The sequence below is a fragment of the Chrysemys picta genome, chromosome 3 (assembly GCF_011386835.1).
Source record: "Chrysemys picta bellii isolate R12L10 chromosome 3, ASM1138683v2, whole genome shotgun sequence".
In the NCBI taxonomy this organism is placed as follows: Eukaryota; Metazoa; Chordata; order Testudines; family Emydidae; genus Chrysemys; species Chrysemys picta.
In genome coordinates, this window is record NC_088793.1 from 66,536,837 (window position 1) to 66,561,805 (window position 24,969).

The 24,969-nt window shown below is 41.7% G+C and overlaps 1 protein-coding gene across 2 annotated transcripts in view; it reads right to left on the reverse strand.

The window, feature by feature from the left end:
- The window catches only part of ME1 (malic enzyme 1), a 387,310-nt gene that overhangs the window by 188,591 nt on the left and 173,750 nt on the right, over positions 1-24,969 (reverse strand). For both annotated transcript variants that reach the window (XM_065588152.1, XM_005299590.5), the window contains one exon: positions 12,868-12,943. In XM_065588152.1, the coding sequence (XP_065444224.1) occupies positions 12,868-12,943 (76 nt within the window). The remainder of the gene's footprint in view (positions 1-12,867; positions 12,944-24,969) is intronic.

Consider the following 24,969-nt stretch of genomic DNA (forward strand, 5'->3'; position numbering starts at 1 on the left):
TGGTGTTGAAGTCAACTTAAGGATTCCCATGATGCACTGCATCACTATATTTAGCTGGCTATCCACAAGTCATGTGTGGTTGCATCTGCTCCAAACATTGAATATATTGAATTCAGCTATTGAATATATAAGTGCTATTGCAGATGTTTGCAACATTGATGCTAATGCACACCAGGTTGGATCTGCTAGTTTCTGCATTATGTTGACTGTTGTTTTTATTTTTGCAGCTACCTTCTCAAGATGATCATGGAAGGAGAGGGTCTGGTTGAGTTTCACTCCGAGATACATTGGAAAAAATCGCGTTGTACATTTTTACCACAGAAAGCTACTTTCATGAGTTTTTGGCACTCTTATTGTCAAGATGAAATGTGCTTACTATTGTTTTTCCAGGGTTTGCTTTGAGCCTCCATTTTTGGAAGTATTGTTCCATATTTTGAAGGTCCTCCCTTAATGCTTTCTCAATGTCATGGAGGTTTGATGCTTGGATTGTCATGGCAAGATCATCTGCATATCAAGATTTTCGTGATTTAATTTGAGACATGTCACTCATGCAAATATTAAGAAGTGTTGGCACAAATACAGAACCTTGTGCTAGCCCACTGTTTATGGTACAGGGTGAGCTGGTCTTATTACCCAAGTACACCCGCAGACATCTGTTACTCAGCCTGGTCCACAGCAGGCAAAGTGTTTAGTAGCAGTGTATAATTTTAGCAAGTTTCAGCATCAGGCCCTTAATCCATACAGTATCATACGCAGATGACCGGTCAACAAATACTGCGCCAGTCTTTAGGTTTTTTTGATAGCCAGTCTCAATGTGAGTTGTGAGTGCCAGAGATTGGTCACAACAACTATGGTTTGGCCGGAAGCCTGCCTGTTCGACAGGGGTAATTGGCTCAGTAAAAGGGTGTATTCTTTTGAGGATGATACGTTCAAGAAGTTTATAGGTCGTACATAATAGAGAAATTGGCCTAGAGCTTCCCGCTTCATCAGGGGGCTTTCCAAGCTTTGGAATGGCAATTACCATTGCCTCATGCCATATTTCAGGGATCCGTACTGTCCTTAAGGTAGCGGAGTACAATGTTGCTAGTCATTGGAGTCCTTTGGGGCTGAGATGATTAAGGAATTCTGGTAGAATACTGTCAGGGCTTGCAGCCTTCCCTTTTTTTATCGCGGCAAGTCCTTCTTTTACTTCCCCGATGGTGGAAGGTTCTCTTCAGGGGATTCAGGTAAGTGTTCGGTAAACTTGTTGATACACTTCTCTTCTTGTGTGTTTATCATGTGGTCCTTTTGTGTTCTCTACCAGTTTGGAGGCTATTGAGTTTGGCTAGATATTTGGTGGCCAGTACTCTGTGAGATTAGCATCCCCAAGGCATCGTAGTAGTGTCCAGGCTCGACGACTTGAACGTGTAAAATCAAGGTTATGCGCGCAATCAAGCCATCACTGGCATCTTGCTGTGTCAAAGGAGTGTAGCAGGGCTTTTGCGATATGAGAACTCCTCGTCTGATTGTATTTCCAGAGCAACTACTGCATCTCTCTCATCCAGCAAGGAGTGTACTTTTTCCGGAATCCTCGGGGAATGTTCTTCTTTCCTGCTACTTTCAGGAGCCCTGTGAACCGCTGATAGCATTCCAGTCTTGCTGGAATTCTTGCAACAGTTTTCTCAACAGTCTGTTTTTAGGCATCCCAATCAGCTTTAGCAAAATTCCATCGTGGTACCTGTTTCAGAAAGAACATGGGAATTTCAATGCCTATGTAGATCATTATAGACCTGTGCTAGCTGTTTGGAAATGTCGATAGTACTTCAACTGTTATGATGAGAGTGTTACCACTTTGGTCTTTAGACAGGAATGTTAGGTCTGGATTGTACCCACGTTGCCAGTGGCTTGAATTGAATGTTGATTGTTCTTTTAGTTCATAGACCAGCGAGGGTGGAAAACTGATATTGCCAGGTGAATCTTGATAGAGGAAATAGCTAAGGCCTTGCTGTTTCAGGTGCAGCAGACAGTTGAGTACATGTTGGATGGAGGAGTGCATCAGTGAAACCCTGGTCTGACAAGTCCAGATACGAAACTGCTTCCATTTTGACAGGTCGGTGGCCTTGGTGAGTGCTTTTTGCTACTTGGTAAGATCTGGAAAACTTGCTCTGAGCAAGCCTGCTCTCTGAGATTTAGCCTTGGCGCTTCCAGGATGTTGAATTAAGGGATTGCAGGTTCAGGTGGAGCAGCTGACTGTGGTCTTGAGAAATCAAATCCAAGTGAGATCTGAGTTCCCACTGAGAAGTCCAGTAGCATGGAGAACCAGTGTTGGCAGGGCTACACTTGGGCTATTAATATAATCTGGGCATGGTCCCACTTGATCTTTAGTAGCACTCTGTATAGGAGTGGAATTGGGGGAAAATTGTAGTAAAGCTTTTCTGTCCAGGGTATCAGGAAGGTGCCTGTTATAGAGCTCAGACTGTGGCCTTGCAGGGAGAACTGTTGACATTTTGATTGCAAATAGGTCTATTTGGGGAGACCCCCAGTGCTGGAAAATGCATCTGGTTACATCTGGGCAAAGAGACCACTCATGGTGACTCAAAAATGGCCTGCTCAGGCGGTTTGCTAGCTTGTTCTACACCCCTGGAAGGTAAGAGGCCTCAAGGTTGATTGAATGAGCTATGCAAAATTCCCACAGGTGAACTGCTTCCTGAAAAAGGAGGGATGACCAAGCTCATCCCTGCCTGTTGAGGTAAAACACTGCAGTGATGTTGTCTTTAAGAACAAATAGGTTTCTCTCCCTGATCTGAGGTAGGAAAGACTGACAGGCAAGACAAATTGTCCTGAGCTCTATGATATTGATATGAAGAGTGAGCTCCCTTGAGGACAAAGACCCTGAGTTTGGAGGGACCCCCAATAAGCATCCCACCCTAGAGCCGACACATCTGAGACCAGTGTCATTGACGGTTCAAGGCAGAGAAAGGGAACACCCACACAAACATTGAGAGGATCCAACTACCAATTCAGCAAAATTAGAATCTGCAAAGGTACTGTGAGCACAGTATCCAGAGGAAGACAGCTTGGCAAGTACACTGACTCGAGCCATGTCTGGAGGGGCTTGAGGTGCAGCTTCATGGGTCCTACTTCATATGTGCACAAGGCCATGTGCCGTAGGAGCCTCGTACAGTTTCAGGCTGTTGTGATTGAAACTTGAGGTCTGTCATGAGAGACTAAATAGATTGGAATCTTGACTCTGGGAGGAACACTCTGGCCTGGGTAGCATGCAACACAACCCCTATAAACTCTATGCTCTGTACAGGGTAAAGGGTAGACTTGTCTGCATTGATCAGTAGGCCTATGGCCTTGAAGGTTGACTGAATGAGTCATATGCTGGATATAACCTGAGCTTTTGGACTAGCCCTTGACTAGCCAGGCATCCTGAAATATATCTGTAAAGGGGGGGGGGGGGGAAGAGAAAGCCCCACAGATTCCAAAAGAGCCACTGGACAACGTAGGCCCCAGTGACCTCCTGGCTAATGACTCAGTAGTACTCCCCCTCCTACTGCCTCTGAACATAAGAGGTACAGTCCTTTGGAAAACTGATTATCTGACTATTACTGACTATCAAATAATACATTAGGAGTACAGTCCAATATACAAGGAATAAAATTATCACAATCCCTAAAGTAACAATACAACAACAGGGTGAACTTTACTAGGTATAGGAAACAAAGGATAAGGGAATACGGAAAGAATAGGAGTAACTAGAACAATAAAATAGCAACAGCTAAATGAGTTATATTGGGAGATGGCAATGGAGACTGTGAAGTTCTCTTGCCCATCTTCCTGCTCAGAGTAAGAGGAGGTTTTTGGACAGGTGTCGGTAGTGCAGTGTTAATACAGTACTGGGAATTAGCTATTTAATGGGCAGAAGATAGTTTCTTTGGAGGGTCTTCCTGTGTCTTCTTCCCTCCTCAGGCCGAACTTGGTAGACAGGAAGGCCTAGCAACATGTTTTCTATAATACAGGGTTCAGCCTTCCAACAGTCGCCTTGGATCGGAGTGGATTCTACACAGCAATCCATAGCACACAAAGATCTTCTCCCACAATACCTTTGTAATGTTGGTAGCTTTCTGGTCCTTGGTGTCAGTGACCAGGACATAAGCAGTCATGCCTCGCACCTGGAGCAAAAGTCAGGACCATGATTAAAGCAATAGTTGAGAGCCAGAAATCAGAGCCAAGGGTCAGGCCTGCGTTACCTGGAGGGAGGTAAGGCAGAGGCAAGGCTGGGTCCAAGGCAGGAGCAGGACTAGAATAAGGCAGGAGTAAGGCTGGAAACAAGCAGACACAGAAGCCATCAAAGCGGTGATCAACTGTTTTGAGCAGCTGCTGAACTGCTGCTGCTGGGCTTAGGAACAAATCTGATGATTCTTCCAACCAAACAGGATGTGTAGCCAATCAGGCAGCCTATTAAGGCCTACTATTCATTAGGTTGCCCAGAAACCGGCTTTTCAGGCTCTGATTCCTGACAGTTGCCCCCCTTTAAAGCCTCTCAGGACCTGGTTTCTCAGGATTCTTCCAATGGAATTCTCACGATAGGTCAAGGATGTGAATGTTCTCTACCAGTGCCCAAGACTGCTCATCCAGGCCATAGCATTTCCAGTCCACCAGGTATTGTAGCCTTCCCAAATTTGCTGAGAGTCAAGGATTTCATGGACCAAGTACTCCTTCTGTCAGCGGAATGTTATGGGTAGTGGAGGCAGATTGGAGCGGTTTGTGTATGGGTTCTCGGTGTAGGGCTTTAAAAGTGAAATATGAAAGATGGGGTGGATCTTCAAGGACTCAGGCAGCTATAACCTGAAAGCCACTTGGCTTACTCGTTCTATAATCCAGTGCTGCACCCAGTGCAGGTTGGAGGCTAAATCCACGGCAGCCAGTACTGGAGAACTCATGGGCAAGCCTGGGTGCAAGCGTGGGTGAAAGCCATAGTTTGTGAAGAAAGGACTATGGTAGGTCCAGGTGTGGATTGCATTGTTATTTGCAAATTTGCATAGCACAGCAGAGAAAGTCCACTATCCTGGTGCTTACTCAAAAGATACCGCTTACAGCAAAGATACTGCTCCAAAATTTGACTGACTCTTTCTGTTTAGTCCGCAGATTACAGGCGGACAAGGTGAGGGACTTGATGCCAAGGAGTCTGAGGATTCCCACCAGAATTGGGAGATGAACTGGGGCCCCCGTCCAAGACAATGTCCATTGGTAATCCATGGTAATGGAAGATATTTTCCAGGAAGAGCCAAGCTGTCTCCTGTGTGCTAGGAACAGTATGGCATGGGATGAAGTGTGCCATCTTTGCTAGGTCATCAAGATTACTGAGTGTCTCTGGAAGCGTGGCAGTTCTACAACAAAGTCCACTGATATAGTAGACTAAGGATGTGAAGGCATTGGCAAATGCTGGAGGAAATGTAGTGGTTTTGATCATGGGTACAGGTGCTGAGGTCATTGGTACAGGTGCTTAGGTTGCAGAATCTTATATAATTCTTGATGGAAGCCTGTAGGCCTGGCTACCAGAATCTCCTCGACAGCAGGTACCAGGTCTTGAATTGGCCAAAATGGCTTGCAAGTAGCAAATTGTGGCATTGTTTGAATACCTGAAGCCTAGATTGTCCCTCCATAACATAAATACAACTATTTTAATAGAGGAGGACATACAGTATTATAGTTAGAACTCAAAGTTGGGTCAGGTACCCGCATCATTCAGAGTCTGGTGGATCTGAGTTGTGAATGGGTCATTGGGGAGCAAAGAGCAGATAGAGAATGACAGACTGCTGTTGATCTTCCTGTTGACAAGGTTGGACAGTTTAAGCACAGCGGCAGAGGGCTCTTCACCAGGCTTGAGATATTCATCTTTGCAGGACAGGGCATTTGCCTTTACATTTCTTGTCCCTAGGTGATAGATTACCACAAACTCAAAGTGAGTGAAAAGGAGGGACCAGTGAATCTGGCATTAGTTATGGCATCTAGCAGACCATACATACTACAGGTTCTCATGATCTGTTAGGACTTGGACAGGAACCAGACTCCTCCTAGATGGTGGACTCACTCCTTGATAGCCACCTTGACAGCCAGCAGTTACTTGCCCCAGATAATATTCTTCTGCCAGGATTAGCTTCGGAGAATAAAAGGAGTTGGTTGTGGGGGCCGACATTTTGAGATAATACTACATCTATGGCAAAATTCAAGGTATCGGCCTTGATTATATATGATTTAGTGGGATCTGGGTGAATCAGGATGGATACTGCCCTCTTCAATTGATCCAAGGTCTACAGAGCCTCTATGGACCAAACGCACTTCTTTTTGCAGGAGTGCCATTATGGGTGCAACCAGGCTAGAGAATTTTTTAATAATTGCCTGTAGAAACTGTCAAACCCCAGGAATTGCTGCACCTCATGTACATCCTTAGGTGTGGCCCAGTCAGATATTGCCACCATCTTATGCATATACATAGCAAGTCCCTGGGGCAAAATGATATATCCCAAGAATTCCACTGTGTCTTTTTCAAACTTGCATTTCTCGAGTTTCACATAGAGCTGGTTGTGGTGGAGGCTCTCCAAGAAAATGTATGTGATGATTGTGGAGGTCCTGACTTTCAGAGAAAATTAGGATGTCATCCAGATAAATTACAACAAATTGGTCCAGTATGTCCCTAAATATTTCATTTATGAAATGCGGGAAGGTTGCTGGACCACTGCATAACCCAAATGGCATAACTAAATACTTGAAGTGACAATACCTGGTATAGAAGGCAGTCTTCCATTTGTCTTCTTCCTGGATTCTCACACCAGGTTATATGCTCCGCAGAGGTCCAACTTTGTGAAGACCTTAACAGAGGGGAATCTTTATTATTGAGTGGTAAGGAGTACCAGTTTTGGAGTGTAATCTTGTTCAGCACTCAGTAGTCCACACAAGGCCAGAGGGAGCTATCTTTCTTAGCCATGAAGGAGATTGGGGGCACCGCTGTGGACATGGAGGGGTGAATGGACCCGTTCTGCAGGTATTTCTTGAGATAGCTCCGGAGTGCCTGTAGTTCAGATTCAGAGAAGAAGTAAAGGCACCTGAAGGGAACCTTTGCCCCTAGTTGGAGGTTGATGGAGCAGTTGTTGCTGTAATGGGGCAGTAGAGTATTGGCTTTCTTTTTGTCAAACACATTGGCATAATGTTGATATTTAATAGGAATCCGTGGGGCTATTAGGGAAGTTGTGGGGGTTGCTAGGGACACCTTTGGACCTCCTCTTCATGTCTCTGGATCTTTGGGGAACCAAGTAAGCCACAAAGGGTTGCTGGCACTGGGTGGGCTGTTGAGAAACAAGACTGTTGGCAACACAGGGAGTCAAAATGTACTATGCCTGACTACTAGCAGATTCATGGTCATAGCGACAAGTCAGGGGATGCCAAGGACAAATGGTGAATAAAGTGCATGAAGTAGCCCCAACTGAAGGATTTCTTAGTGACCTCGAAGTGTAGTTACCTCTAAGGGGGCTGTCTGGGGGGGTGACCGGTCCCAGTGAAAAGAGTGATCCAGCTATGAACTCCACTAGCTCAGGGTACTTCTAGGACTGGGAGAGGTAGTGTGTGCTCGGAAAAACTCCAGATCCATAAAACTATCTGAGGCACCTGAGTCCACAAGCACTTCTAGGTTGGTGTCAGGCATAGCAGGGTGCCGGAGCTGGAGCCGGAGAGGGAGGGATACATTGGATTCTGATTGGCCATCACCAAGGTACTGATGGACAATTGTTGGTGTGGACTGCTGGGGAAAGGGGAAGGGCACAAACCCAGCCCAGATTCCCTTATCAGGGCTGAGGCATGGCATACAGATCAAACCTTGGCAGGGCAGCTTGATACAATGTGCTCTGGTTCCCCTCAATATAGGCATAGTTCCAATGCCCAGCATCGATTCTTCTCCACGTCAGAAAGGTGGGGCTGAACCTGGTCAACTTGAAGAGGTTCAGATGATGGAGAAGGGACTGGTGATGCAGGGGCCAGAGTCAGCAGAGCTTCCAGTAGGAAGCTCTTTTTACATGACATCATTCAGCCAGGAGGTGGTCGATTTTGATGCATAGATTGACTAAGGCATCCAGGCCAGAGAAGGATCCCACCCAGGCCAGTTCATCTTTAATATCATTGTTTAACCCAAGTCAGAAATTATAAAGCTGGGCAGCCTTGTTCCATTTGATATCTACTATCAAACATCAGAACTCTGCTGCATATTTAGCAACCGGACAGCGTCCCTGCCATATGCTTATGACTTGAGTCATTGAAGTTTACTGCCATTGCCTAAACTAAGTCCTCAACTAGTCCCAGAAGTGGGCTTGATTTCTCCAGGACAGGAGACGCCCAAACCACAGCCTCCCCAGTAAGCAGGCTGATAACCATTCCTACTCACACATGGCTGGAGGAGTACGTCTGCAGGCATACAGAAATAGGAGATGACACAGTTTTTCTATTGTAAAACAGCCACCCGCAGGTCTGTCATTGAATGACCAGACAGGTTAAAGTGTTCTCCCACTGGTTTTTGAGTATTATGATTCCTGATGTCAGATTTGTATCCATTAATTCTTTTGCGTAGAAACTGTCCGGTTTGGCCAATGTACATGGCAGAGGGGCATTGCTGGCACATGATGGCATATATCACATTGGTAGATGTGCAGGTGAACGAGCCCCTGATGGTATGGCTGATGTGATTAGGTCCTATGATGATGTCACTTGAATAGATTTGTGGACAGAGTTGGCATCGGGGTTTGTTACAAGGATAGGTTCCTGGGTCAGTGGTTTTGTTCAGTGATGTGTGGTTGCTGGTGAGTATTTGCTTTAGGTTGGGGGATTGTCTGTAAGCGAGGACAGGTCTGTCTCCCAAGATCTGTGAGAGTGAGGGATCATCTTTCAGGATCGGTTGTAGATCTTTGATGATGTGCTGGAGAGGTTTTAGTTGGGGGCTGAAGGTGACAGCTAGTGCTGTTCTGTTATTTTCTTTGTTGGGCCTGTCTGGTAGGAGGTGACTTCTGGGTACTCATCTGGCTCTGTCAATCTGTTTTTTCACTTCAGCAGGCAGGTATTGTAGTTTTAAGAATGCTTGATAGAGATCTTGTAGGTGCTTGTCTCTGTCTGAGGGATTGGAGCAAATGCGGTTATATCTTAGAGCTTGGCTGTAGACAATGGAACGTGTGGTGTGTCCTGGATGGAAGCTGGAGGCATGTAGGTAAGTGTAGCGGTCAGTAGGTTTCTGATATAGGGTGGTATTTATGTGACCATCGCTTATTAGCACAGTAGTGTCCAGGAAATGGACCGCTTGTGTGGATTGATCTAGGCTGAGGTTGATGGTGGGATGGAAATTATTGAAATCATGGTGGAATTCCTCAAGGGCTTCTTTTCCATGAGTCCAGATGATGAAGATGTCATCAATGTAGCGCAAGTAGAGTAGGGGTGTTAGGGGACGAGAGCTAAGGAAGGGTTGTTCTAAGTCAGCCATAAAAATGTTAGCATTCTGTGGGGCCATGCGGGTACCCATAGCAGTGCCGCTGATTTGAAAGTATATATTGTCCCCAAATGTGAAATAGTGGTGGGTGAGGACAAAGTCACAAAGTTCAGCCACCAGGTTAGCTGTGACATTATCGGGGATACTGTTCCTGATAGCTTGTAGTCCATCTTTGTGTGGAATATTGGTGTTGTCCATAGTGGCTAGGATGGTGTTTTCTGGAAGATCACCGATGGATTGTAGTTTCCTTAGGAAGTCAGTGGTGTCTCGAAGATAGCTGGGAGTGCTGGTAGCGTAGGGCCTGAGGAGAGAGTCCACATAACCAGACAAGCCTGATATTAGGGTGCCAATGCCTGAGATGATGGGGCATCCAGGATTTCCAGGTTTATGGATCTTAGGTAGCAAAAATACATGTGCCTGTACAGATTTGTTCCTGTGCTTTGTCAGGAATTTTTTTTTTAGCAGATGGTGTAGTTTCTTTAGGTAATCCTCAGTGGGATCAGAGGATAATGGCCTGTAGAATGTGGTGTTAGAGAGCTGTCTAGCAGCCTCTTGGTCATATTCCAATTTATTCACGATGACGACAGCACCTCCTTTGTCAGCCTTTTTGATTATGGTATCAGAGTTGTTTCTGAGGCTGTAGATGGCGTTGTGTTCAGCATGGCTGAGGTTATGGGGCAAGTGACGTTCTTTTCCACAATTTCAGCCTTTGCACGTTGACGGAAGCAATCTATGTAGAAGTCCAGTCTGTTGTTTCGACTGTCCGGAGGAGTCCACGCAGAATCCTTTTTTTTGTAGTGCTGGTAGGGGGGTTAGTATGCTGTTCAGAGGTATGTTGGAAATATTCTTTGAGTCGGAGACGTCGAAAGTAGGATTCTAGGTCACCGCAGAACTGTACCATGTTCGTGGGTGTAAAACTCTCATTCACAAGGAAAGGTAGACTAAACCAGTAGAAATGAACATCTGTGAATCTCAGTTTTTGTTTATTACACTGTAACCAAATCTGATCTTGTAAATTTAAATAAAGGACATAGATTAATGATCACTGTGTATCGCACAAACACGCTGTTTACATGGATATTTGGACCACTCAAATGTTTCCTCATTAAGCTATTTCAGTGTGTGTTTTTGAAAAAACAGCTGTTAAAGTTGTTCTAGGAGGCTTTAAATGGTATAAAAGCACCTATAAGTATTCGTTCACAGGATATGAACACTCATTGACCTCAGCTGCACATTTTTAAGGACTCACACACACAAAAAACAATGGGAAAAAAGGAAATACACTCCAAAATAAAATACTGACTGAAAAAGAAATTCTTTGCACAAAAACCTGGGTATTCCTGTTTAACCAACAATAATTATTATTTTAAAAATGAGATTAAGTCTGAAAACAACCTCAGGATACAAAACAATATAATAAAATAAATACGATCATCTCCATCTATTGCTTACAGAGGTCCTTTGATCTGCAGATCTCAACGTGCTTCACAAAGATGGGCAAGCACCATTATCCCTAATTCACAGATGGGATAAGAGGGAAAAGAGGGAGAGAGAAAGCACAATAGAAAAGGAGAGAATCCCAGTTTATAATGACAATTTGGATCAAATTGTATTTTCCAAAAGTCATCTACCATTGCTATTGATGCATTAGTCACTCACTTATACTAAAGTACATTCAGCTTTTAGGATCAGAATAAATAATGATTTCTTTGATTTTTTTTAAAGGAATGAATAATTTTCACAGCTTATTCTATGACAAGCAGCTGTAGGTGGAGAACAGAAACAGCTTGTGGGAGAACTCCTTAGAATCAATTATAACTGAAATTGCTTTGACTGTAAAATGCTTAGCAGAACTTTCTTTATGCTGAAATATAGAGATTTCAGTACTTAAGATGTCATATTTGGGAGTTAACTGATCCACATGTAGTGATCATTCAGATGCAAATAATTAAACCAATCCTTATATTCAAAAACTTTAAATCACATGAGACTGAATATAATTGGCAAGTTATCAAGAAGTTCAAATTCTAAACAGCAAATGAAGCCCTAACACATAACACAGTTTAAAAGCCTCAAGATTCTGAAGCTGCAACTGGAAAGTGCCTTTGATACAACAATGATTTAAGAAACCACTGTGACATTACTGATATAATCTGGGACCATATAGAACATGGTTGCAACCAAAGTCCTGTAGTGGCACCAAATCTTGTATAAAGGGGGGTCAAATGAGGTGTCTAAGACAAGGTTATGGTTTGCTGGTTATGATTATTCTTTCTATATGAATGTGTCAATTTTGTAGTTGAAGTTATGAATATTGGCTCTATACTGTCTGTATTTCATATGCTATGCTTCTGGGAAACATCCCAGACAAGCTGGTGTTAGCTCTGACTAACCTGCTTGATGGCCCATTAAGGACCATCAGCTATACAATTGACCCATTGAGAGAAGGCAAATACGCCTTGTAACTCAGCAAAGTATGCAGGAACTTGCCCATGTGACTCCAGACTCCATTTTGCTGTAATTTTCCACAGTAAGAACAAAGAGGTGTTCTTACACCTGGAAAAGACTATAAAAAGCTGATGCCTCGTCTCCATCTTGTCTTCAATCCTGCTTCTTACCTCTGGAGGGACTTTGCTACAAACTGAAGCTCTGATCAAAGGACTGAGGACCCATCCCAGCTGGGGATGTACTCCAGAGACTTGATTTTGAATCTGCAGTTTATTTCATCACTGCTACAAGCCTAAACCAAGAACTTTGCCATTACTGTATGTAATTGATTCCATTTAACCAATTCTAGTTCTCATCTATATCTTTTTCCTTTTATGAATAAACCTTTAAATTTTAGATTCTAAAGGATTGGCAACAGCATGATTTGTGGGTAAGATCTGATTTGTATATTGACCTGGGGTTTGGGGCTTGGTTCTTTGGGATCAGGAGAACCTTTTTTCTTTTACTAGGGTACTGGTTTTCATAACCATTTGTCCCCATATTGAGTGGCACTGGTGGTGATACTGGGAAACTGGAGTGTCTAAGGGAATTGCTTGTGTGACTTGTGGTTAGCCAGTGGGATGAGACCAAAGTCCTCTTTGGCTGGCTGGTTTGGTTTGCCTTGCCTTAGAGGTGGAAAAACCCCAGCCTTGGGATGTAACTGCCCTGTTTTAAGCAATTGGTCCTGAACTGGCACTCTCAGTTGGGTCCCGCCAGAACAGCATTGTTACAATCACTAGCAACTAATTAATATCCACCATACGACCTAATTTATTTTGAATTAAAAGCAGTAGCTAGTCAAAACATTTTAGCCACAGTTACACAGATACAGATCAAAAGCAACTCTGCCATGCAAATAAAATTGAACTTACCCTGATGGCATCTTCAGGCCATGATTTAAGCATTGTAGCAATGTGCCCCCGGTCATGGATGGTGATAAAAAGACCTCTGCAACCAAATAAATAAATACTTTGCATTTCTACATTATATGAACATTTATTTAAAAATTTTAATATTTATTTAAATATCTCTAATTTACTCTGTATCAAGATATGTGTTAAAATATCTGTAAATCGTAAAAACTATCACAGGACAAAATGGAACTCTCAATCACCTGTTCAGTCTGTGAGAAACACTTCTATTAGCTAAATAAAAAAAAGTGTTTAATTTATTATGAAATACAGTATTACTTTTAAAACTGATTCAGCATTCAAAAAGGTAAAGGACTGCCAGATTTGGCCATTCAAGTGTAAACTCTGATTGATTTAATTTAAAATACAGGATTTGGCTACATGGTTAAAACAGATAAACCAATATTAAGATAAAACTAAATTTAAAACATATTTTAAATTGTTTATGAATTTCATAGGATATTTGTCTCAAACTACAAAATAAGATTAATTCATGTAGCATATGATATAGACGCTTTTCATGCAGATTTAAAAAATATATTTGGCAGACTGAAAAAGAATAGACCAACTCTTATGAACTAAAGTATAAAGTGTCCATGAAATGCTGTAGGTTAAATACAAATTATAAGAATACAGGAGCAATTGCATACATTATTTAAAAATATAATCCACCAGCCTGTACGGTTAGACATCCCCTTTGACTTGTGTGCAACAAGGGCCTGATACTACAAGATTTGCATATACAGCACTTGCCTTGGGCCCCCCAAAAGAGTAAATATCCTGTAGTTTTGAATGTACTCATAATTTTACTTTAGCAGAGTTATATGCACATAAGAAATGCAGTATTATCTCATACACCATGTGAGACAGTGGGTGAAATACTAGCTTTAATGAAGAAAACCACAGAAGTCTCATTGACTTCACTTTTAAAAACCATGGAGAAAATGACAAAAATGAAGATTTCAGTACAAGTTACCCAGGAATAAGGTAAGATTATGAATCTTATTATAAAATTTGTCTTTATTACAGAGACAAGAAAAACTATATAAACATTTACTGCACGTGGTCTCTCAGTCCCACTGCCACCTCCAGGCAAATGGACCCATGGCCATAAGGAATCAATGGAGCCTCACAGATTTCATTGGAGTTCTCATGGGTGCAAAAGGATCCACCTTCATGGATGTGGTCTGAGGAAGAGTTCTGTATAAGCTCAAAAGCTTGTCTCTCTCACCAACAGAAATTGATCCAATAAAAGATATTACCCACCTTGTCCCTTTAAGATATTTGGGACAATTACCTATTAAATACTATCAGGTAAACATTTAAACCTTTTAGATCAAGTTCCTCCCACACAATAATAGTCCAAAATATACTATGAAACTGGTTCCATTGATCCACCCATATGATAAGCACCTAGGATGCATTATATTGACTAAGAAATGGGGAATAAGTATTTCAGATGGTCAATATGTTTCACTGTGCTTTGGGTGACTAATAAGTGACTTTTCCACTCTGTTGAAAAATATAGTCAACACATTATAAGATCAAAACTCAGTCCCTTCTAGGTGTCTGGATTGGTTTACAAAGAAACTCATAACAATATAATGAAGTCCATCCCCTGCCTTTGCTGCTCATAGAGTTCCTCCTAGATGACTGTCCAGCTTAGACCTTTTCTGCTCTAAGAGACAATCCCTTATCCAGGGTCAAGTTAACAAGCCCCGCTGCCTCAGTGATATCTATCAATGGTTCCATGCAACTTAATACTTGATGAGTCAACAGAAAATCCGGCCACGCCAGTAAAAATACAAAATATAGGTGTCTCATATTCCTGCTTTACTTTAATTTTTACAGAGTTTTAGAAGATCTGTCAATATATGACATACACAATACATGCTACTCTAGTTACAAATAATTTATCTTTTTCTTCAAAATTTCTGCAAACACTACTTCTACCACAGATCTCCACCGTTAGCTAAAAGCATCTATTAACAGAAGTTTACATATTTTTATATCACACATTATCACAGTATGTTGAGCATACTGTATATATCCGATTGACCTAACAATACTGTTTACACCCAAAAATTCCTATCCAAAGGAAAGATACAACACATTCTGTTTTCTTATTATAAGAAAAACAGGCAAAATTGGGTGCATTTATAAATACAAAAAACAAATAAATACAAAAATCAACCAAGGACACATAATGTAAGACATGACAAAATATGGAATAGAGAAGAAATCTGCAGCTTGTAAGTTAGCATTGCAGTGTGTTAACCCATAAGGTTTGGGTTTGTTTGTCTGTTTGTTTTGTGATGCACAGCACGGGCATTGTTATTTTGTAAAACTTGTAAATTACTGTGTCCATTCTATAAATCACCTAAGGCCAAATAGTATTGCTTAAGTGTTATAAGCATCGTGGAGTTTAAAATTACTCTTGAGTACAAGCACACCAAAGAAAACAATTAAAAGTGTAAGAAAAGAGCTGTATAGACATCCTTCTTTTAGACTTAAACTGACCAAACATGTTTGTGTTAAATGAAGCAAAAAGCTGTATGGATTTTCTAAAGAGCTTGAGTCCAGCCCAGAGTGGTGAAGTGACCTTTCTAAATCTGTGGAGCAAGGTCTCATTGGAATGGATTCCTTGACAGGCGGAAATAAAAGCAGTATGGCTGCTTAAGAGATGACTTTGTTAAAACATTTGTAAGGAACTTTGCAGAAGTATGCCGTGTTCATTTTAGAAATCTGTTCAAGTGGGACAGCATCCAAACAACAATGACAAATAGAGATCAAAATGTAAACATAAGAGTCATGCCCCAACATTTTTTTCTCCCCTTTTTTCCTTCTTGCTTCTTTCTACTTGTTTCTGAAGACAGCATTTATCTGACTATCCAGATACCCATGGTATTAGAGAGACAATTTTGTCTTTTTCATTTCTTGTCTCTGTAGCTCTATATTCAGTCTTCTCTCTCCTTTTCTTCTCCTGGTGTCAGTGATTTTCTCATCTCCCTTTTTTCTCTGACTTTCCAGAATCCTCTTCCCCAAATCACTCTTTTCTAATACCTTCTTCCACAAGGAGCTAGTTTTAAAGTCTAATGCTGATCTCAAACCAGTTTTACATTAATTTAACTATACCTAAGGTGACCAGATGTCTCTTTAATTTTATAGGGACAGTCCCGATTTTGGGGTCTTTTTCTTATATAGGTTCCTATTACCCCTCACCCCCTGTCCCGATTTTTCACATTTGCTGTCTGGTCACCCTAACTATAACACTATGTAAGCTATAGGGGATATTCAGAGCATACTGGTAGGGCTGAAACTGTTTTGAAAATTCCCTTTGTGTCTGTTAAGGGACAACAGTCTCTCTTCTGAACTGCATAGTTAAGAGACTTTATCATCCTCAATGAGAAACATTCAGTCAGAAAAAACATATACATTGTAACCCTGCTCGAAGTTCCCAGAAATGTGGGCTAGTCTGAAAAAAAGTCAGAAGTGAGAAGTTTTAATCCTGAAGCCGGTTGATACCATCTGAGAAAGGAATATTAGAAATTTTCCCACTATGTAGCTGTAACACCAAATAAATGGGACCTAGCAACATTAAGGTCTGAGAGTTCGTTTCATATGCTGCCATACTGTTTAAAAACAGAAACAAAAAATCTTGGACACCTTTGGGCTATTTAACCATTTTTTTCTATCCTTTGAATGTAGATGTTGACTCACCAGACAAGGTATTCAGTCAGCACTTGCATCCCCACATTAACAACCCATACCATAATACAGTTACATTTAAACAAAATACCATGGCAAGATCCTCAGCCTCATTAGGGCTGCTTCGGTCATTTTAGTTACTTAGGAAGGACACAGGGTTGGTGCTTGGGCAGCTCCATATATGCTTTGCTCCCATTCAGATCTGTACTGTTCACAACTGCATAACTTGCCTGTGACTACTACAGCAATTGTTTAAATGGAAATATAATATTAGGAAACTATGTATTTTAGCCTTCTTAATTAAATGCCACAGCTAGAAACAAAGAGGAAGGTCAGCACCATATGGTTAGCCAGTTCTTTGCTGACCTTACTGCCCTGTGGGCCAACAGTGCACACATTCCCATTCCACTTTCTCCTTCCCCGCAAGAGCTCAATGAGCCCTGTAGAGTGGGTCAGAATCAATGGAGTATTGATTGGGGGTTGGAAGCTCATTTGTACAATAAGCTCTTCTTCCTAATTAGTTCTGCATTACTCACCTGTGGAGCAAATGAAAATCTCCATAACAACTCTGTGCTCACTGGTTATGATTGTCTTGAGAATCAAGCAGCATAGTGAAGAGTCAGCACATGTGTTATTCTATTGTACCCCCTTAACAAAAGGTAACAGGGGTTCAAGATTTGACCCTCAGTAAGTGAGTGCACACAAAAAATATGTTAAAAGAACATTATTAAGGTTTCAAAGTCAAGCACTGAAAAGTTAGGCCATACCAGAATTAAAGTTGCCTGTGAAACCTTAATTCATCCCCCTTGTTCTTATGGATTATGATACAATCTTTAATTATAAGATCAAATAATTTTTTTTCCACAGGACCCCTGCCTCATTGGACAATACTCATTTAATAAGCAACTATTTGATATTTTATTTTTTCCTCATTAAATATAAAATATAAATAAATAAAAATATGGAGATATACCTATCTCATAGAACTGGAAGGGACCCTGAAAGGTCATTGAGTCCAGCCCCCTGCCTTCACTAGCAGGACCAAGTACTGATTTTGCCCCAAACCCCTAAATGCCCCCCCCTCAAGGATTGAACTCACAATCCTGGGTCTAGCAGACCAATGCTCAAACCACTGAGCCATCCCTTCCCCCACATTGTTTTCTCCCATGCCTTATCTGATGCACACTATTCAAACCCTGCTCAGAAGACAAAAATTTATTCTCCTCATAGGCTTTTCTATGGCACTCATCACTATAATATCTGTAAAGAATTTATTTTCACAACACCCCTATGAGATGAGTGGGTATTATTATCCCCGTTTTACAGATGGCAAACATACACAGAGGGATTAAGGTCAAAAGTTACTGCTAACTTTGAGTGCCCAATTTGAGAGACCTAGCAGCTGATATTTCAGAGTACTTAGCATTATATACCACTTTATATATTCAAGCACAGCTCCCGTTAACTTCAGTTGTAGTTATAAGATTTGTACTTCTGCAAATCAGGCCCTAAAATCTCAAGTTGGGCACCCAGAAAATGAAGAACATACAATTAGTGACCACCTCTGAAAAATGTATTTTAAACGACTTGCCTAGCATGACATAGGAACTCTATAGCAGAAGACAGGAAAAGATCCAGTTCTCCAAGACAGCATTCAAATACCTTAATCATCAGACCACTGCCTTTCCCTGCCTCAATCACTGCACACCTTCCAACGTCTGCAAGAAATGAGATGGAGTACTACAGCAGACAGCCTCCTTCAAGTACATAACCCTGATTCATGCCCAGAGCAGAGTAGAAAAATAGTTGCACAGGCCACCTTGGTATTTCCTAACTCTTGAGTGATAGACTTTTTAACCACAATAATGTTATTTTAACTTTTTTTTTGCATGTTATTTCCTAGGTTTTAAAAAAATGCAAACTGAAAAAACAAATTCCATTATGTTGCATCATACTGACACCCACAAGGTTCATCAGCAGGGTTGGAACCTTTAGATCCACTACATACCTCCATCACTTGAGCTAATGGATTAACAGATAGCAGTAGTAGGTTGTTGTCCTCTATGTGAATCAGCACTAGAGAGGGATGAAACACGCCTGCTGCCAGTGGGTTTCACAGATATTTGTGACAGCAGAGGAGTGGTGAGACTTGGGGACGTTGGGTTCCATTCCAGACTCTGGAAGGGAATGTGTCTAGTGGGCATATACTCTTCTGCTCATTCCCCTGAAGCACAACCCCTTTTGTCCCATCCCTCAAAACTGTCCACATCTCAGTAATATCTCTACCTCTCCACTGGCTCCTTGTCCGAGTCCAAGTCTCCTAATTTAGCCAGTTCCAGTCTTCATTCATCAGGCTTCTAATCTCATTCCGAGCCTTCTTGCCCAATAATTCCTAGTCTCATCCCTCCAGACTTCCCATCCTAAGATCTCCACTCCCAGTCTTAGTCTCCTTGCCCAGCAAATCCCTATTATGTTCCCAAATCCTCAATTTTTCTCTTTCCCACAGGGTTCCACTCACCCCCTCTGACCGCATCTGCAGTGACTACCAGTTCCACTCTCCTTCCCTGAGCTTCACACCCAATTTTAGCATCCTTATCTCCCCCCAGCTTCTTATCCCAGTCTCTCTGTGCAGCCATTCCCAGTTCTCCCCCTGCATGTTGGCTCTTTATGATATCCTTCTCTCTTCCCCCACATATACTTTTCCCTGAAGCACTGGTTTCCAGTCCCAGTCTCCTTGCATCACCAGTCCCAATCTCCTCATCCAATCTCAGTTCCCTCCCCCACTGGCTCCCTACCTCTCCACCCACACCTATTTCTCTCCCTGACTCCTAGACCAAGTCTTCTTGCTCACACAGTACCAGTCTCACTTCCTAGTTCCCAGTCTCTGACCACCTGTCAGGGTCCAGTCCCAGTCTCCACCCCTAGACTCCTTTTCCCAATCTACTCCCTCAGACATCCCCCACAATGCCCTAGGTTTGCCTCTTGTCCGCTCTGCATTGAATCAGATGGCTTCCTCCTGCATACTGCTTGGGGTCCTCCTGCATACATGGGGGGAGGGGTCATTGAGGACACAGGAGAAACAGGCTCCCTGCTCTCAGTTCCAGTGCCTGACCCCACCACTGCCTAGAGCAGCTATTGCAGGGAAAATCCAGATTCACTCCAGAAGCCCTGGTCTGAAGCATAAGGAGGAGCTTTGTGGGAATGGTCTATATACCATCAGCATCAACATGGGACTGGACTGTGCACATATCAGCAACCAAGTACAATTTATCCCCTCACAGCTACTCTATGTAACAGGATTACAATGTGGAGTTGGTACATGTGTAGTCCTGTTACATGCAGGAGCTGTGAGAGGATGGAGCATACTTGGTAATTCTGTGGGGATACTATATGTGCAACCAAGTCACGTGTAGGCATTGTGAGGGGATGGAATACACTCCGTTGCTCTGTGGGGATGGTGCATGCAGAGTCTGCTCAGCACAAGGAGCTGTGAGAGGCTCAAGCATGCTCAGTGAGGATGGAGTTTTCAGAGATTTTACCTGTTAAGTTGTAGCAAGTCTCTACTGAGTGTGTGCGCGAACTGTGATTTTTGAAAGATTTATAACTTGGCTAAATTTGGGCAGATTTTCACAGGAATAGCAAAAAGTACAACCTCTGACACAAACCACGCCCATGCCAAATTTGAAGTCCTGCCTCCAGAGCATGGGGGGGAGAGATTTCCAAAGAAAAGGTCACCAGAATTTTTTAATTTTGAAAATAAATTATTTTTCCACACCCTAATTCTCAGAAATGGCTGAACCGTTTTGGCTGAAACTTTCTAAAACAATCTGAGGCAGACACCCAGCCTGAAAAACTTCAGCCTGAACAGTTAAAGTTTGGCAAAGTTATAAGCAACTGTGTCTTATAATGGGATGTGACAGGCAACCTTAAGAACAGTGGTGCTATCAATGCTGCCTATAAAAACAGAATGGAAATTACTTATATGAAAGTGTGATATCTGTTTGCAGCTTTTTGTGCCTTGTAATATGCCTCTTAGTGAAAGACACCGCAGTTTTAATTTTGTCTCTAGGATGTCTGCCCAGATGTGAAGCAGCAGGAGAAAAAGCCATAATATAGCATACCTTACACTTCTATAAAAGATATGCCACAAAATGCTGCAACTCCAAGTACAACTATGGAATACCTACTGGCTAAATAGCATATTGACAGGCTATTTCTATATCTTTAACAGAAATAAATAAGATAAAAATAATAAACAGGCAAATTTTTGTATACCAATAGTACCGAAGGACCCTGACCAAGACCTGGATAGTGTACAAACACAGAATACAAAGCAGTCTCTACCCTGAAGAGCTTATAGACAAGCTATAGATAAGACAAAGCAACAAGAGGGAAGGCTATAACATACAACCAAAGTGAATAGAGTAATGGTCTGAAAATGTCATTTTAGTACCACAGTTTTTTTTTTGGTTTTGTTTTGGTTTGTTTTTTTAATTTCTCAGGTGGGGTTCTGTGGGACGGGATTAACTAAACTAAGAGACAAAGAAAGGGAGAGAGAACACTGAAGGGAGTGGGTAAGGGTAATAGAGAATGGGGAAGAGGGGGAAAGAAGGGGAACATAAAATGAGGCTGAAGTGAACAAGGAGCATTTATACCCTGCTTATCGCCTTGGTAAATGAAGAAGTGATAATAGAGATGGCAGAATTCTTATATAGGGTTAGATATTCTGCTGTGCCCAATAATAAGTGGGTGCAGCTGGAGAGGGCACAAACAGGTTGCAGATCCATGATCCTAAAACCAGTTTATGCTAGTCCAGTCCCAGAACATTTTTAAGCAATGAAGTATATCCACTGCCTAGAGCTCCCAAGAAGAGCTGACAAAAATTCAGGATTTCCGGTTTGTGAGAAATTTCAAGATTTCAAAATTTAATTTCATTCTAAATCTGACCAAAACCAATTTTTTCAAAATTATTATGAACTTGAAATCCTCTGACACATGGCGTGTTTGAAACAAAATATGCTCTCTGGAACTGACAGCTGCAGACTCAAACTGACACGTTTGTAGCTGGAAGCCCTGAGGTCTTCAGCAGTCCACCAGGCAACCTGGCAGGGAACCAGCCTGTGATTCAACAAAAGTTTGCTGAATCCCAACTTGCTTTCTGAGACATTTCAGGTTTAACAAACTGGCACTTTTTCATGAAACATTTGTCAGAAAATGTCCATCGAGCTCTAGACTCAAAGGGTCATCCATCAGCCAGGACAGAAACGGTGATAGAGCAATAGTGCTCTTGCAATGACCCCCCCATGCTGCCTCTACAGCTGGGGATTCCCCACAATGCAGAATAGGAAATGACTTTGTTTTCTTGGCCCTTTGAGCTGCCAGAGCAGTACAAAAAGGGCTGGGAAAGAATCTGGTTTAAATGTTTTATTAATCATGCCGGCATATTTACTGGCTAATTTAGAATGTCAGATAAAGATTTTGTGTCAAACTGATAAGCAGCATAAGACATTTTCTATACTTCTCTACAGTGTGTCACCTCTGGCAGAAAAGTGACTAGGAATGAGACTCTGGAGGGGACAGGCCACAACAAGGTGCATGTTGGACACTCAAATTAAGAAGTACTAACTCAGGGGTAGAAGCAATAGTTAAATATTGACCATATTTTGCTAGGATATGGAAGGGAAACCCTGATCATGGACACATCTGCTTTTAAAAAAGGTTGGAGGAAAATACACAGTATAAATTCTGCTGGTCTTTTAGCATGCATATATACAGCTGCTTTCTAATTAGACACTTAAAAATAACAGCAGCAGCAACTACAACAACAAAGAAAAGGCAGAATCAAGCTCCTAGAATTCTCCTGTACCCATGTTGAGCCCAGTCAGGTTTGGAAGTCTTTATTGTAAACACACATTCTGAAATTTAGAATTTAATGCACTCTTCACAAACTGAACTGAGACTCCCACCAAACTGAACAGACTCATTAAAGGGAGTTATGTTTATATAAGGGACAATATAGACTGGGACCACTGGGGCTTCCAAAGGTGACTCATCTTGGTAGTGACTAATAATTGCTGGCTCTAAGTTTGTTGTGGGAATTACTTTCCAGATAAAAAAGTTATTTTTGGACCAGATCGTGGGGTGGTGCTGATCTGCACAGAATAGTTTAGTGTGTGGATGCGCAATGTTGGCTTAAAACTTACCTTTGCACCTATTTGATCCTAGTACAGCCTGTCAAGGACTGGTCCCCTACACCGAGTTAAAGCAGCCAGAGAAGTACACCTCTGCCCCGATATAACGCTGTCCTCTGGAGCCAAAAAAATCTTACCGTGTTATAGGTGAAACCGCATTATATTGAACTTGCTTTGATCCACCAGAGTGCGCAGCCCCAACCCCTGGAGCGCTGCTTTATTGCGTTATATCCGAATTTGTGTTATATCGGATCGCGCTATATTGGGGTAGAGGTGTATTGTAATTTATGCCAACTGCAAATAGCCAAGAGAGGCTGAAACTACAGCCAAGGACCAGCATGGCACAGGAGCACCCTAGACATGCCCCCTTTCCTTCAGTCATACCAGCAGAAAGGAAGGGGAGTGATATAAGAGCCCTTTCACCAGCTAAGCATCACGGGAGGTGATCCTCCTTGAGCCAGTTATGTCAGTACCTGGGCCATTTGTGCTGGTAGGGTGGTACAAAAAGGCCATACTATGAGAGAATATGGCCCTTAGTTTAGTCACAATAAAGTAAAAAGGTTTAAATATATTGTTTATGATATTTTAGAGTGGAGATTATTCCAGTGACAGCTCATTAGTCTATTTTCCATTAAAATGTAGTTTATAAAAGTACATGTGAATCACAGCAATAAAAATAATCCTTTTTCATTCTCTTATGATAATGGGAGGCACTCACTAAGACTTGTTTAAAAATTTCAAACATTTTCCAATGGAACAAAGTTCAAACTTTTCTCATAACCCTAAATATTTTAACAAATACACTCAAAGAGGATATAGAGTAACAGAGGTAACTTATTAACTTCCCCAATGCTGCCTAAAACAACAACCTTAAAAAACACTAGTTCATAGAACAGCTTCAGTTCAATTCAGCAATGTTTCTCAGTCACCACTTGGCTAGTTTCCTGTATGTTGCACCTACAAGGAAGAGACAAGCTAGTCCCTTAGTTCCTGTAATGCAATCCATTATATAGTAGTGTTTAAAGAGGAAGTGGATCAAACCTCTGTAAGAGTAAATACTGTACTAAAAATGTTATGCATGACCATGCTCATTAAACAAAAAGTGTTTTGTGATACAACACACCAAAATAGACAATATTCCAGTTTCCTTCAGTTCAGCATTATTTTCTGTTCTTCATAACAACCCCAAATTTTAAATGTGTCTCACTTTTTTCAATCCTTTCTACTGAATTTCACCCCCATGCAGAAAATTGGCACCAGGCCTATGAGCCAACTATATCCCTCTAAGGTCCTATTTTGAAGAATTAAGTGGTTCATAGGCCTTATCCCAGCCCTTTACCCTGAATCCAGCAACGTGGAAGACCCCAGCTAGAGAAACAAGGACTTTAAAGTACCAAACAGGCCTCTATCATTTCCAATCTATATTCAGAAAAATATCACCAAAACCAGAGAGCTGGTAAGAAACAAAATGAAGGACAAAGGCAGAGAACACCAGTCATGAGAATAAAAAAATTATAGATAATAGTTTGTAGACTCTTTAGGTCTGGGAACATACCTCACTGTTTTGTGGAGTTACATACTAATGAATGATAAGTAATAATGATAATAATAAGGGATAACAACAGGCAAGCAAGAGAGAAGGATATCAAAGCTGGCTGTAACAATTTATAAATATAAAATTCTTTTGATCTGATATGTTGTCTAATTTATGAACATTATACTGTTTGATTATTATTGTGTTTTCAATATGATTACAAGGGGTTAATTCAAGTAGGAGTGGATTGCATGTTCACAGGAAAGTGGACAATAGCTTCAGATAGCTCCAAGGATTGATATTTAATGGACAATGCACATGTCAATTGCTTTGAAGTTTTACCTCACACCATACTGAGTTCAACAGCTGGGAACAGGAGCAGCTAATGGGAGTTTTGAGAGAGTTTTTACAGGGGGAGTTTGGGGAGGGCTATATAAACTTAACATTCTTTAAACTTAAAGCCAAACACACACCCTGATTAAAACAAAACTATAACAAAGGAAAGAGCTTCAGAAGTAAAAAAAGAATGCAGGCAGAAGTCCAGCAACAAAGTGGGGATTATCCAGTTTATTGCACCCAATGCAGCATGTATGATTACCTGCCCTATGGGCAGGTGACATATGTGTGCAT